This window comes from Ursus maritimus, unplaced genomic scaffold (genome assembly GCF_017311325.1).
Source record: "Ursus maritimus isolate PB19 unplaced genomic scaffold, ASM1731132v1 scaffold_8, whole genome shotgun sequence".
Taxonomy (NCBI): Eukaryota; Metazoa; Chordata; class Mammalia; order Carnivora; family Ursidae; genus Ursus; species Ursus maritimus.
The window spans coordinates 50,986,328-51,001,525 of NW_024426996.1; the positions used below are offsets into that span (position 1 = coordinate 50,986,328).

Here is a 15,198-nt window from a genome sequence, read left to right on the forward strand (position 1 = left end):
AAAATGCAGTCTTGTGAGACCTTAATGCAGCTAGGCTGTACCTGCATTCCTCATCCACAAAAACTATAAAACAATAAATGTATATCATTTTGAAACTGCTAGGTTTGGGGGGTAATTTATTATGTAGCAATAGAAAACTAATACAGGACTATATTTCATATTTCTTCTAAAGTACAAAGCATGGTGCCATATACCTAGTGGGCATTCAAAGAGTTTACTAGTCAATATTACCCCAGCAATACTAAATCATAAGCCAGGCAGTCCAAAGTAAAATTTACTCACTGGTGAGATTATGAAGTAGCTATTGGTAATACAAATTCCCTTAAGGAGCCACTGAAAAGCTAATCAATTGGGAAATTTGAACAGTAGTAAACTTTAATCCTAAAACTAAATTTAATTAGGGTTAGTTTGGAAGAAATTTAACGTATCAGTTAAAGGTATGAGCTTTAGAGTCAGGCAGACCAGACTCTGAGTCCAGTTATTTACATTTATATTATGAATATACACATATAAAGTACGTTCTCTCACAAATATACAGCCTGGCTATAACCACAGAGCGTGTTCTAATACGTAAAAAGAACAGTTTTTGTTGTTTAGCATATGAAGTTATTGCATACATATCTCACAAAGAGATTTAAAAATCTCATAGATTAGTTTGGTAGACAAACTTTATTTCAGGGAAAATTTTGAATATATCAGACCAAAGATGTTACTGTATTACCTGTCTTATCGTGTCACCTTCCTGATTGCTAACTGTAATCATTTTATCTTCACCACCTAAAGCAAGCAGATTTTCTGCATTCCAACATCCACATGTGATTCTCTTAGTGTGTTTTCCTGAAAAAGAGATGATTTTTGTACAGACACATGGGTTTCTCAAAAAAATTAAAAGATCTGTGACGTCAATCTAGGTAATATGCTGTCAATATTAAACAGACAAGGAATATTAAATCCCATCAAAGCAGTTAGTGTCTCAGCAACCTTATTTAGAAGTTTATTACCAAGTTCTAAAGCAACATAACAGTATATGGGAGCAATGCTGCTTTTCAACTATTTATGTGGATACAAGAGTGGGCCTTACGTGAAAAGATACTCCGCTCCTCAACAAGTTCGCTTACCATAGAACCAAACCCGTAACAATAATGTCTTAAGAGCAGCAAATCCCAAGGCACTCAAGTTATCTTTACTACACTCAGCTTCACAGTGTGGTAGACCCTTGGTATAAGAGATTCACAGTTTTGGCTATTCATGTAAAACTCGAACACATATGATTTCTGATAATGCTGAGGTGCAAATCTGAATGCACCTTAGTGAGACTTGTGTTAAGAACGGAGTCACTAAACTAGTAAGTGATACTAGATGGAAGCAGTAAGAATCAGGAAACTTTTTCGTTGAGGAATTGGCCAGTGCAAAAACTGAATTTTGGGGCGGAAATCATACACTTGACACTGGGTGCATTTGTCAAAGGTCCTGGGATGGATAAATCCTTGAATCTCACGATTAATTCTACAATGAGGAGTAGACTGGTTAAGTGTGAATATTCTGGAGCCCAACTGCCTGGATTTGAATCTTGGCTCCACCACTGACTATAAAACACTGAGTAAGCTACTTAACATTTCTGTTCCTTAGTCACATATCCATAAATTGGAGCTAATAGTAGGGTGTGTTTTATAGAGCTGAGGATCAAATGAGTTCAAGCATTTAGAAGAGCGCCAGACATATAAAGTGCAATGTAAGTTTAGCTACTTTAGCTGCTTTTGAGACCAGAGACCATATTAATTTTATTCTTTCTACCCCTTACAGAACTATGCTGGAAGTAGGTTCTAAATAAGCAGTTATTAAGTGAGTAGACCCTGAGGCCAGAGTCCTGGTGTGTCAGAGGCTCAGCAAGGAGGAGAGTGTGGCTGGAGCAGAGGAAATAAGAAGAGAGGAGTCTGAGATGACATCAGAGAGCTTGCAAGGGCCAGGTCATACGGGTGCTGGCTGGCCGTTGTGAGGACTCTGGCTTTGACTCTGGGTGAAATGGACAGCCATTAGAAAGGTCTGAGCGGAAAGCTCACTCTGGCCCCTAGGTTGAGAATATGGTATGATGGGGAAAGAGCTGAAGCAGGGAAACCGGTTCAGAGACTGCAGAAATTCACATGGAAGATGTCTGAGGCTCACACACAGTGGTAACAGGAGGGTGGTGAGAACAGGCTGGATTCTGGAAATATTTGAAGGAAGAGCCTACAAGATTTTCTGGCAAATTAGATATGGAGGGCATGAGAAAGAGGAGAATCAAGGATGATGCTAAGGTTTTAGCCTGAAGATCTAAAAGGATGGGATGTCATCAATGGGGAGAGGGACAACTGTGAGTCAAAAGGGTTTTAGAGATTACATCTGAAGTGTTTACTGGACATGTCATCAGAGATGTTGAATAAGCAGTTGGATATACGAGTCTTGAGACAGGAAGAGATAAATATGGGACTAGTTAGGATTTACGTGGCATTTCAAACCAGGAGACCAGGGCGTAAAAGTGAAGGGACCATTCAGAGAAGCCACTTGAGATGTAGGCGGGCTTAGTGATCACAGACTAAGGGACTTCTGTGGTCCACTGGAACTGGGCCCAAAGGGACAGGCGTCAGTAAGGAAAAAAGTGCATGGAGAGAGGTGGGCAAATGCCGAAGACAAACTTCTTTCTATACCCCAGAAAGGGAGAAGAAAATCTCTTCTTCCTCCTTCCTGTATACCTCGTGGCCCCTTTGCCTCCAGTGCTCAGAACTCAGGCTAGCCTTAACATCAAGAACAGTCAACCTGTTCTGTGTGACTACTCCCCGTATTCTGGGCACTTAACACGTACTGACTTATTTAAATAATATTAACTCACAGTTAATCTACTATGGTATAACTGAAGTTTGAACCATGTTATTGGGGGACTGGTGATATTTAATTAAACCACAGTAAACGAATTTCATGTATGTAAAAACCATGCAACATGAGAACTGTCTATATGTAGTCTAGTTGAGGGAAATAAATCAGTGCAAGATTCAACAAGGTTAACAGCTTGTAGTTACTGCGACATGCCGGCAGGTCATGCTACCACGCAGGGGCTCTCTAGAGTGGAAAGGCTTGGATTTAGGAAAGTGAGTTATTTAAAAGGAAAAAAAGCAGAGCCACAAGCCATAACCAACTCTGAGAGAGGCAGCTATGTATGTAGCTAAAGGACCTAAGATATATAATTAACCTGAATCTCTTCGGGCCCATTTTACACAATTAATAAATTACTGAGACGAGACTCAATATTCATGTTAAATACAAAGATCACCTATAAAATCATGTACATGTGACAAATACCTGACACAAAATCATCATGCTTTGACAAATTATTTTCTTATATGTCAAGTGTCAAGTGTTCTGAGGCCTGTAAGTTAACTGGTTGGGTATTCCTACAGATGAAGTGGGATACAAAAAAATGCCTCACTGAAGTCAAATAGTCAATTTACATGGTGAAAGTTGATTTTTGTAACTCAAAATGTTTTGTTTCGTTTTTCAAACGGATCAATGGCATTACCTCTGCCTGGAGCACCAAAAATAGAAATATTAAAGACAGACATATATGTGAAAAAAAATGAAATAATTATGTGTCCTTAACTGAAAGGCACTTTCTCAAGTATTCTGTGGGCACTCTTATTTCCAGAGTTTAATTCCTTCCTTAACAATAAATTATAATTTTTTGGCTACCTGGGTATAATTAAGCCTACTAGTTTCACCACTCACCAGCATGATGTTATAATAATTGAAAAGAATCGATCTGTTTCTTCTTGGGTGTTCAGAGGGCAGATGCTAAGTGACAAGAGATTGGGGGAATCAAAGAGCCTGAACCAAAGTCAAACAAGGAACCACCTCTAGCCATATACCCTGAGGCAAATATAACTCACAGTGCATACCTAGACTAAATTGGTGTTTGGAGAGAGTAAGGGGTCAGAATTAAGAATCTAGATATATTCTGACCAAAACAGTCACCAAATGTTTCAGTCTATCTACTAATATGTCGATATGCACATGAGCAATTCCATGTCCACAGGTACAATTCGCTATTAACGCCCTGGTGTCCAAAGGCATAGTCTGACCTTAGAGCAACCATTCTATGTGGCCTGGTACTTCTTAGAAGACAGTGAAGAGCGATCTTACAGTTTAGCTAGATACAAGGTTTGACCAGGGGAGTTTTACTACTACACAATTTCCCTTGCAATATCAGAAAAATCTGAGGCAGTAAAACATTACATTTATGTAAAGCATCTCAAATATTGAGCAGTGTTTCCAGCTATCACCTACCCAGCACAGGAATCTTTCGAGATGTCTGACGATTATAAATAAGCAAATTTCCTTTAACAGTTCCAACAGCCAGGAAACTTCCAATTTTTGACCAAAGAAGGAAAGACATTTGATCCCTGTAACGTAAAGATAAAAATCACTAAAATATTCACAATCATAATCTCCAGATAGTTCTTTAAAAAAGTATTTCATGAATAATTTTAGTATCTACTTCGAAACTGAAGTACAAAATTAGAACGTAATGCTTTAGACAAAGACTAAGCGGTAAAGCCATTTTGGAGAGGCTGTTAAGATGATCTTATGGTCAGTTAGACCGAAAATACATATGTAATAAATACAAACTCCACTTCAGTCATGATGGAACCTCAAATTTCATAAAATGACTCATGATGAGATAGTTTAGTCAGTCTAATAATAGTTGTAAACCTGGAAGATTCTTAATGGATAATGACACCACATGCTTTAAAAAAAAAAGTAGGTTCCAGGGCGCCTGGGTGGCTTAGTTGGTTAAGCGTCCAACTCTTGATTATGGCTCAGGTCATGATCTCAGGGTTGTGAGACTGAGCCCCGCATTGGGCTCCACACTGGGCGGGGAGTCTGCTTAAGATCTCTCTCTCTCCCTCAGGATCCCCCCCTCAAAAAAATTTTAGAAAATAAATTTATAAGTAGGGTCCTGTAACAATATATTAAATTGGAAACATCACTGGGAATTCATCACCTTAAATAGGACATATCTTTTCCAGCTCTGTCACTTTTTAAGGTTTTTATTTAAATTCCAACTAGTTAACATACAGTATAATTAGTCTCAGGTGTGCAATATAGTGATTCAACACTTCCACACATCACCCAGTGCTCATCACCACAACGGCACTCCTTAATCCCCATCACCTATCTCACCTACCTCTTCCTCCCCCATCACCTCCCTTCTCGTAACCATTAGTTTGTTCTCTAGTTAAGAGTGTTTCTTGGTTTGCCTTTTTTTTCTCCTTTGCTTCTTTGTTTTGTTTCTTAAATTCCACATAAGACTAAAATCATATGGTATTTGTCTTTCACTGGCTGACTTATTTCACTTAGCATTATACTTTAGCTCCACTGATGTTGCAAATGGAAAGATTTTTTTATGGCTCAGTAATATTCCATTGTATACATATGTGTGTATATATCTGTGCGTGTATACATATAGATACACACATATGTACACACACACGCATACATGCACGCCACATCTTTATCCATTCATCAGTCAGTGGACACTTGGGCTGTTTCCATAATTTGGCTATTGTAGATAATGCTGCTGTAAACGTCAGGGTGCATGGATCCCTCTGAACTCATATTTTTGTATTCTTTGGGTAAATACCTAGAGTAGTACAATTGAAGGACTGTAGGGTTGTTCTACTTTTTTGAGGAAATTCCGTACTGCTTTCTAGAGTGGCTGCACCAGTTTGCATTCCCTCCGACAGTGCAAGAGGGTTCCTCTTTCTCCACATCCTCACCAACACCTATTGCTTCTTTGTTTTTGATCTTAGCTACTCTGACAGGTGTGAGGAGGTAGGTCATCGTAGTTGATCTGCAGTTCCCTGACAAGTGATGTTGAGCACCTTCTCATGTATCTTTTGGCCAACTGTATCTCTTCTGCTCATTTTTAAATTGGATTATTCATTTTTTGGGTGTTGAGTTTTTTAAGTTATGTATTTTGGATACTAACCCTTTATTGGCTATGTCATTTGCAAGTATCTTCTCCTATTCTGTAGGTTGCCTTTTAATTTTGTTGATTGTTTCCCTCACTGTGCAGAAGCTTTTTATTTTGATGTAGTCCTAAGAGTTTACTTTTGATTTTGTTTCCCTTCCCTCAGGAGACATACCTAGAAAGAAGTTGCAAAGGCAGATGTCAGAGAATTTACGGCCTGTACACTCTTTTCGGATTTTTACGTTTTCAGGTTTCCCATTTAGGTCTTTAATTCATTTTGAATCTTGTGTGGGTATGGTATAAGAAAGTGGTCCAGTTTCATTTTTTTGCATGTGGCTATCCACTTTTCCCCACACCATTTGTTGAAGAGACTGTCTATTTTCCATTGGATATTCTTTCCTGCTTTGTTGAAGATTAATTGACCATAAAATTGTGGGTTCATTTCTGGGTTTTCAATTGTTCCATTGACCTATGTACCTATTTTTGTGCCAGTACCATACTATTTTGAGCACCACAGCTTTGTAATATAACTTGAAGTCCAGAATTGTAATGCTGCCAGCTTTGCTTTTCTTTTTAAGGTTGTTTTGCCTATTTGGGGTCTTTTGTGGCTCCATATAAATTTTAGGATTGTTCTAGCTCTGTGAAGAATGCTGTTGGTATTTTGATAGGGATTGCATTAAATGTGTAGTATGGGTAGTATGGACATTTTAACAATATTTGTTCTTCCAATCCATGAGCATTCTGGAATATCTTTCCATTTCTTTGTGTCATCTTCAACTTCTTTCAACAGTGTTTTAGAGTAGAGGTCTTTCATGTCTTTGGTTAGATTTATTCCTAGGTATCTTATGGTATCTTATGGTTTTTGGTGCAATTGTTAAGTGGGATTGATTCCTTAATTTCTTCTGCTGCTGCTTCATTATTGGTGTACAGAAATGCAACAGATTTCTGTATGCTGATTTTGTATCCTGAGACTTTACTGAATTCCTGTATCCATTCTAGCAGTTTTTTGGTGGAGTCTTTTGGGTTTTCTATATATAGTATCGTATCATCTGCAAATGGTGGAACTTTTCCTTTTTCCTTGCCGATTTGGATGTCTTTTCTTTCTTTTTGTTGTCTGATTGCTGTGGCTGGACTTACAGTAGGATGAATAAAAGTGGGTAGAGTGGACATCCTTGTCTCATTCCTATCTTTAGGGGAAAGGCTTTCAGTTTTTCCCCATTGAAGATGATGTGAGCTGTGGGTTTTTCATATATGGCCTTTATTATGTTGAGGTATGTTCCCTCTAAACCTACTTTGTTGAGGGTTTTTATCATGAGTGGATATTGTACTTTGTCAAATGATTTTTTGTCTCTTGAAACAATCATATGGTTCTTATCCTTTATTAATGTGGTGTATCACATTGATTGATTTGCAAATACTGAACCACTCCTGCAACCCAGGAATAAATCCCACTTGATTGTGGTGATTTTTTTTTTTTAAGTAGGCTCCATGCCCAGTATGGGGCTTGAACTCATGACCCTGAGATTGAGAGTTGCATGCTTCACTGACGGAGCCAGCCAACCACCTATGGTGAATGATTTTTTTAATGTATTGTTGGATCAGGTTTGCTAGTATATTACTGAGAATTTTTGCATCCATGTTTATCAAGGATATTGGCCTATAGGTCTCTTTTTTAATGGAATCTCTATCTGGTTTTGGTATCAGGGTAATGCTGGCCTCATAGAATGAATTTGGAAGTTTTCTCTCCTTTTCTATTTTTTGGAATAGTTTGAGAAGAATAGACTTTAACTCTTCTTTAATGTTTTGTAGAATTCGCCCGTGAAGCCATTTGGTCCTGGACTTTTGTATGGTGGGAATTTTTTGATTACTGACTCAATTTCTTTGCTGGTTATCAGTCTGTTCAAGTTTTCTATTTCTTCCTGTTTCAGTTTTGGTAATTTGTTTCTAGGAATTTAACCATTTCTTCTAGGTTGTCCAATTTGTTGGGATATTGTTTTTCATAATATTCTCTTATAATTATTTGTATTTCTGTGGTGTTGGCTGTTACATTTTCTCTCTCATTTGTGATTTTGTTTATTTGGGTCCTTTTTCTTTTTTGATAACTCTGGCGGGAGGCTTATCAATATTATTGATTTTTTTCACAGAACCAGCTCCTGGTTTCATTGATCTGTTCTATTGTTTTTTAATTCCAAATCATTTATTTCTGCTCTAATCTTTATTATTTCCTTCCTTCTGCTGGCTTCAGGCTTCATTTGTTGTTCTTCTTCTAGCTCCTTTAGGTGTAAGGTTAGGTTGTTTATTTCAGATTTTTCTTGCTTCTTGAAGCCTGCATTGCTATATGTTTCCGTCTTAGGACTGCTTATGCTGCATCCCAAAGGTTTTGGGCCATTGTGCTTTCATTTTCATTTGTTTCCATGTACTTTTTAATTTCTCCTATTTCCTATTTGACTCATTCATTGTTTAGTAGCATGTTATTTAACCTCCACGTATTTGCGGTCTTTCCAGATTTTTTCTTGTGGTTGACTTCTAGTTTCGCAGTGTTGTGGTCAGAAGAGGCGCATGGTATGACTTCAATCTTCTATTTGTTAAGGCCTGTTTTGTGTCCTAATATGTGATCTATTCTGAAGAATGTTCCATATGAACTTGATACAATGTGTATTCTGGAGCGCCTGGGTGGCTCAGTCAGGTAAGCATCTGACTCTTGATTTCGGCTCAGGTCATGATCTCGGGGTTGTGAGACTGAGCCCTGATTGGGCTCAAACGCTGAGCATGGGGCCTGATTAAGATTCTCTCTCAATCACGCTCTCAAAAAAAAAAGGGGGGAATGGAAGAATACGTATTCTGCTGTTTTAGGATGGAATATTCTGAATATATCTGTTAAGTCCATCTGGTCCAGTATGTCATCAAGGCCATTGTTTCCTTGTTGATTTTCTGTTTAGATGATCTGTCCATTGATGTAAGTGGTGTATTAAAGTCCCCTACTATTATCGTGTTATTGATTAGTTCCTTTATGTTTGTTATTGTTTTATATATTTGGGTGCTCCCATGCTGGGTGCATATTTATAATTATTATATCTTCCTGATCTCTTTATTATTATATAGTGTCCTTCTTTGTCTTTTTTTTACAGTCTTCATATTAAAAGCTAGTTTGTCTAGTAAGTATTGCTACTCCAACTTTCTTTTCACATCCATTTGCAGGATGTTTCTTCATCCCCCTCATTTTTAATCTGCAGGTGTCTTTAGGTCTAAAATGAATCTCTTATATGCAGCAACATAGATGGGTCTTGATTTTTATCCATTCTGACAGCCTATTCTTTTGATTGTCTTTTGATTTAGTCCATTTACATTCAAAGTAATTATTGATACATATGTATTTATTGCCATTTTATTACTTGTTTTGTGGTTGTTCCTGGAGATATTCTCTCAGACTCTTTCTTGCCTTTCTCTCTTTCATGGTTTGCTGATTTTCTTTAGTGATATATTTGGATTTTTTTTCTCTTTATTCTTTGCAGGTTTATTAGTGGTGTTTGAGATATTGTCATTAGGTTTGTATATAACCTCTTCTGCAAATAGTAGTCTATATTAAGTTGATGGTCGATTAAATTTGAACCCATTCTTGGGGTGACTGGGTGGCTCAGTTGGTTAAGTGTCTGCCTTTGGCTTGGGTCGTGATCTCAGGGTCCTGGGATTGAGCCCCACATATGCTCCCTGCTCATCGGAGAGTCTGCTTCTCCCTCTCTCTCTGACCCTCCTCCCTGCTGTTCTCTATCTCTCCTTCTCGCTCTCTCTCTCAAAAAAAAAAATTTGAACCCATTCTTTTCTCCTCTCCTCCCATTTTAGGTACATGTTATATTTTGTATCCTTTTTTTGTGTGAGTCCCTTGACTGATTTTTTTTCACAAATTGTGCTTCCTGCCTATATACTGTCACTTTTGGTTTCTCCTTTGCACTCAAAGAGTCCCTTTTAATATTTCTTGCACGGCTGGCTTAGTGGTCATGAACTCCTTTAGTTTTGTTTGGGAATCTCTCCTATTCTGAATGATAGCCTTGCTGGGTAGAGCATTCTTGGCTGCAGATTTTTCCTATTTAGCACTTTGGAGATACCATGTCACTCTCTTCTGGCTTGCTAAATTTCTGTTGAAAAATCTCCTGCTAGCCTTATGGGTTCTCCCTTGAGTTAGTGACTTCTTTTGTCTTAATGCTTTGAATATTTCTTATTATTATATTTTGCAAATATAATTACAATATGTCTTGGTGTGGCCCATTTTGTTGATTTTGATAGGAGTTCTCTGTGCCTCCTGGATCTGGATGTCTGTTTCCTTCTCCAGGTTAGGAAAGTTTTCAGCTACCATTTCCTCAAATAAATTTTCTTCCCCCCTCCTCTCTTTTCTTCTTCTGGGACTCCTATAACGGAAATGTTATTACATTTGATAGAGTCACTGAGTTCCCTAGGTCTATTCTTGTGTTGCATAATTCTTCTTTCTTTTGTTCAGCTTCATTGCTTTCCATTACTTTGTCTTCTAGGTCATTAATTCGTTCCTCTGGGGCTTCCAGCCTGCTGTTCATTGCATCAAGCATATTTCTGATCTTACTTATTGCACTCTTCATCTCTGATTCTTTTTTAACTCTTTTATCTCTGTGGTGTCTCACTGATGTCTTCCATTGTGCTCTCAAGCACAGTGAGTATCTTTATGATTGTTGCTTTAAATTAACCATCAGGCATGTTACTTATATCTATTTCACTTAGATCTTTGGCTGTGGCCTTATTTTGTTCTTTTAGTCAGGATAAACTTTTCTGTCTTCTCATTTTTTCTTAGTGTCTGCCTTCTTTTGTGTGTTAGAAAAGCCAGTTATGTCTCCTGCCCCCAAACATAACGGCCTTATGAAGAAGTCATGTAGTGCCCCAGCCCCGGTGCTTTAGGGAGTGCCCCCAGTGTGGGTTGTGTGCACTCTGCTATTGTGTTTTGGCTGTTCTGTCCTTCAGGCCGGTCATCTGCAGAGGCTCTCCTTGCCTGCTGTGGGCAGTGTTTGGTCCCTGACCTAAATGTGGTGTGTTTTAACCAGGTGTGCTTTGGTCTGATTATGAAATGAGACCTGTCACCACCACCACCAGAACTGAGGCCCTGTAGCACCATGGAGACATGGTGCAGGCAGGAGTTTGTTCTGGTCTTCTGGGGCTGGCACACTGGGACTGAGGTAAGCATGACTGAGAAGAGCAGTTCCACCAAAGTGCAGGGAGTGCTTAGTATAAGCAAGTTAGGCAGACAGTATCCATGCTGCACTGCCCTTGCAGGTGGCTCTGTGTTTATGCTGAGGGGCAGGAGAGGGAAATGGCGCCAACCTGCTCCTTTACTCCTGAAGAGGTGTCTCCGTGAATACTACCTCTCAGAGACATGCTCTGAGAAGAGCAAATAATCTCCCCATTTTGTGCCCTGGGCTCTCTTCAGATGTTTCCATACTGTACATCTCAGGGTTGTTTCCCTGCCTTCTCTCCAGGAGTGTGGCAGTGCCTTCCAGGATCTATCCTAGTCAAACCCAGTGACATTGAAAACTCCAGGCTTTAAGACCCTCTGGTTGCAAGAATTTATGAAATTCAGCCCCTCTAATTTTCCAGCCCAAAGGCTTTGGGGAAATGTTCTACTTCTGTGATCTCCTGTGTGCTTCTCTCTCTCCTGCCCTTCTCTGCAACCGTGGCTCCTTCCCCTCCATAGCAGCCAGGATCCGTTTCTCCATTAGACCACACCTCCACAATTTTTAACTTCTTCATTGTGGCCTCTTCTCTCCCTTTAGTTGTGGAGTTCATTCTGTTAGTCTTCTAACAGAATAACAGATTTCTGGGGTGTTTAGGATGATTGGACAGTTATCTAGTTGTATTAGTGGGTTGAGGTGAACCTAGAGTTCTCCTACTCCACTGCCATCTTCCTGTCTCTCTCACTTCTGTCACTGTTAAGATTAGCTCACTAAGAAAGAGGTAAAAAGCACACTTGCCTACCACCAGCTCTTAAGTACATTCTAAGACCTACTGGCTGAACTTTTATATTAAAATTCCCTACTAAATGGAACCAAGACTCCCGGAAAAGTAACTCCTTCTATATATCAAGGAAAGAAATCACAATGGGTATAGAAAAGTGGTTCTGCAAATTCAATCCCAGGACCAACAGCATCACTTGGGAACTTTAGAAATGCCAGTTCTCTGATTCCACCCCAGGCCTAGGAAATGAGAAACTCTGGGGGTGGCGCCCAGCCTTCTGTGTTTTAATAGGCACTCTGATGCAGCTAAAGTTTGAGAACCACTGATAGATCATTTATTGTTTACAGAAAGCAACACTGCTTTCAAGAATGCTGATACTTAGAAGACAAAAATTCACTTAAAGTATATGAAAAGTTAGTTGTAACAATAGATGAATGAAATAAATGTTTAGCTAGAAAATTACTTCTAATAAGTACTAATAACCCAGGGTGCTGGGTTTCATCTATTAAGTATATGTTTTTAAAAGATCAATATGGGAAAGGGGAAGGTGGCGGAGGAGTAGGGAATCTTATTTCAACCAGTCCCCTGAATTGAGCTGGATATCTACCAGACCATCCTGAATACCCACGAAATCAGCCTGAGATGTAGAAGATACATCAGGATCTCTACAAACAGAACATCTCTGGAGCTTGGTCTCAAGGTATGAAGTGCAGAGCCGAGAGTATGCATGCAGATATTGGAAGATAAACAGAAGGGGGAGGGAGCTGCTGAGCTTGGGTGCCGGGAAGGCAAAAGCCTCCCGCACTAGCAAACTGGTAGCAGTGGGGAAACCAGACTGAAACCAGGAGCTCGGGAGCGCGCGTGGGAACCGGGGGCGGCTGGTGGTGTTAGAACCACAAAGGGCAGAGACGAGCCAGCCCTAGGAGCGAGGACTGGGAGAGTGGCTGTGGGGCGCATAACCCGGGACGTTGCGGGGTTCTCAGCAGCACCACGGAAAGGGAGTCAGTGTGGCCTGGAGAACTCAGTGAAGAGCAAACTGCAATCTCTCTGTTCTGAGACAGGGGTTTGGATATGGTCACTGCTGCTCCGACTCTCAGAAGAGACACAGAAAGCCACCATGCAAAGCCGCCAGAGAACAAAAAGCCCACCAAAAAACTGGTCTCACTGAGCGTATCCCCCCCCCAGGGGGGCAGGGAAACTCTGCCCAAACAGGGTTGCCTGAGTATCACTGTGGCAGGACCCTCCCCCAGAAGACAGGCTGAAAGAACAAGAAGCCCACATCCCTAAGGTCCATATAAAACAGGGGCATCTTGCTTGGGTCCTGGTCAATAATTTGGACTCTGTACATCCCCATAAGCACACCTCATCAGAATGACTAAGAGGAGGAACCCCCAACAAAGGAAAGAAACAAAGACTGTGGCCTCTGCCACAGAACTAATGGATATGGATATAACCAAGACGTCGGAAATGGATTTCAGAGTAACAATTATCAAGATGATGTATAGGTTTGAGAAAAATTTTAACGAAAACAGAATCTCTAAGGGCTGAAATGAGAACGAATCTGGCGGAAATTAGGAATTCTATGAATGAAATGCAGTCTAAATTGGATGCTCTGACTGCCAGGGTAAACGAGGCAGAAGAACAAATTAGCGAGTTAGAGGATGAGATGATAGAAAAGAAGGAAAGAGAGGTAACATGGGGGAAAAAAACTTCAATTTCATGAAAAAAAGCTTTGGGAGATTACAGACTCAATGAAATGATCCAATGTGAGAATTATCGGGATCCCTGAGGGGGTGGAGAAAGAGAGAGGTCTAGAAGAGATATTTGAACAAACTGTAGCTGAGAACTTCCTTAATCTGGTGAAGGAAACAAGCATTCGTGTCCAAGAGGCAGAGAGGACCCCCTCCCAAGATCAATGAGAACAGACCAATACCACGACATATAATAGTACAATTTGCAAATCTTAGATCCAAGGAAACAATCTTGAAAGCGGCAAGGGGGAAGAGATTCCTTATGTACAGATGGAGGAACATCAGAATAACATCAGACCTATCTACAGATACCTGGCAAGCCAGAAAGGGCTGGCAAGACATGTTCAGAGCACTAAGTGAGAAAAAGATGCAGCCAAGGATCCATTCAGAATTGATGGAGAGACAAGGCTGTCATTCAGAATTGATGGAGAGACAAGGACCTTCACGACCGGCAGAAACTGAAAGAATATGTGACCACCAAGCCAGCCCTACAAGAAATATTAAGGGGGGGTTCTATAAAAGTAGAAAGACCCCAAGAGTGATACAGAACAGAAATTTACAGAGAATCTATAGAAACAAGGACTTCACAGGCAACATGACATTAAAATCATATCTCTCAATAATCACTCTCAATGTGAATGGCCTAAATGCTCCCATAAAACAACACAGGGTTGCAGATTGGATAAAAAGATATGATCCATCCACATGTTGTCTACAACAGACTCACTTTGAACCTAACGATACATCCAGACTGAAAGTGAAGGGATGGAGAACCATTTTTCATGCCAACAGACCTCAAAAGAAAGTAGCAATTCTCACATCAGACAAAATAGATTTTACACTAAAGACTGTAGTGAGAGATACAGAAGGACACTATATTATTCTTCAAGGGTATATCCAACAAGAGGATCTAACAATTTTAAATATCTATGCCCCCAACAGGGGAGGAGCCAACTACATAAGCTAACTGTTAACCAGAATAAAGAGACATAAAAACAATAATACGTTAATAGTAGGGGACCTCAACACTCCACTCTCAGCAACAGACAGATCATCTAAGCAGAAAATCAACAAAGAAACAAGAGCTTTGAATGACACACTGGACCAGATGGACCTCATAGATATATACAGAACACTCCACCCTAAAACAACAGAATATTCATTCTTTTTGAATGCACATGGAACTTTCTCCAGAATAGACCATATACTGGGTCACAAAACAGGTCTCAACTGACACCAAAAGACTGAAATTATTCCCTGCATATTCTCAGACCACAATGCTTTGAAACTGGAACTCTATCACAAGAAAAAAATTGGAAGAAACTCAAAACACTTGGAAACTAAGGACCATCCTGCTTAAGAATGTTTGGGTAAACCAGGAAATTAAAAAACTTAAGCAATTTATGGAAAGCAATGAGAACGAAAACACATCGGTCCAAAACCTATGGGACACTGCAAAGGTGGTCCTAAGGGGGA

At 39.7% G+C, this 15,198-nt stretch overlaps 1 protein-coding gene across 2 annotated transcripts in view; it reads right to left on the reverse strand.

The window, feature by feature from the left end:
* The window catches only part of WDR19 (WD repeat domain 19), a 107,423-nt gene that overhangs the window by 79,437 nt on the left and 12,788 nt on the right, over positions 1 to 15,198 (reverse strand). For both annotated transcript variants that reach the window (XM_040624959.1, XM_008701408.2), the window contains exons 5-6: positions 4,315 to 4,430; positions 722 to 837 (exon numbers count right to left, since the gene is read on the reverse strand). In XM_040624959.1, coding sequence (XP_040480893.1) covers positions 722 to 837; positions 4,315 to 4,430 — 232 coding nt within the window. The remainder of the gene's footprint in view (positions 1 to 721; positions 838 to 4,314; positions 4,431 to 15,198) is intronic.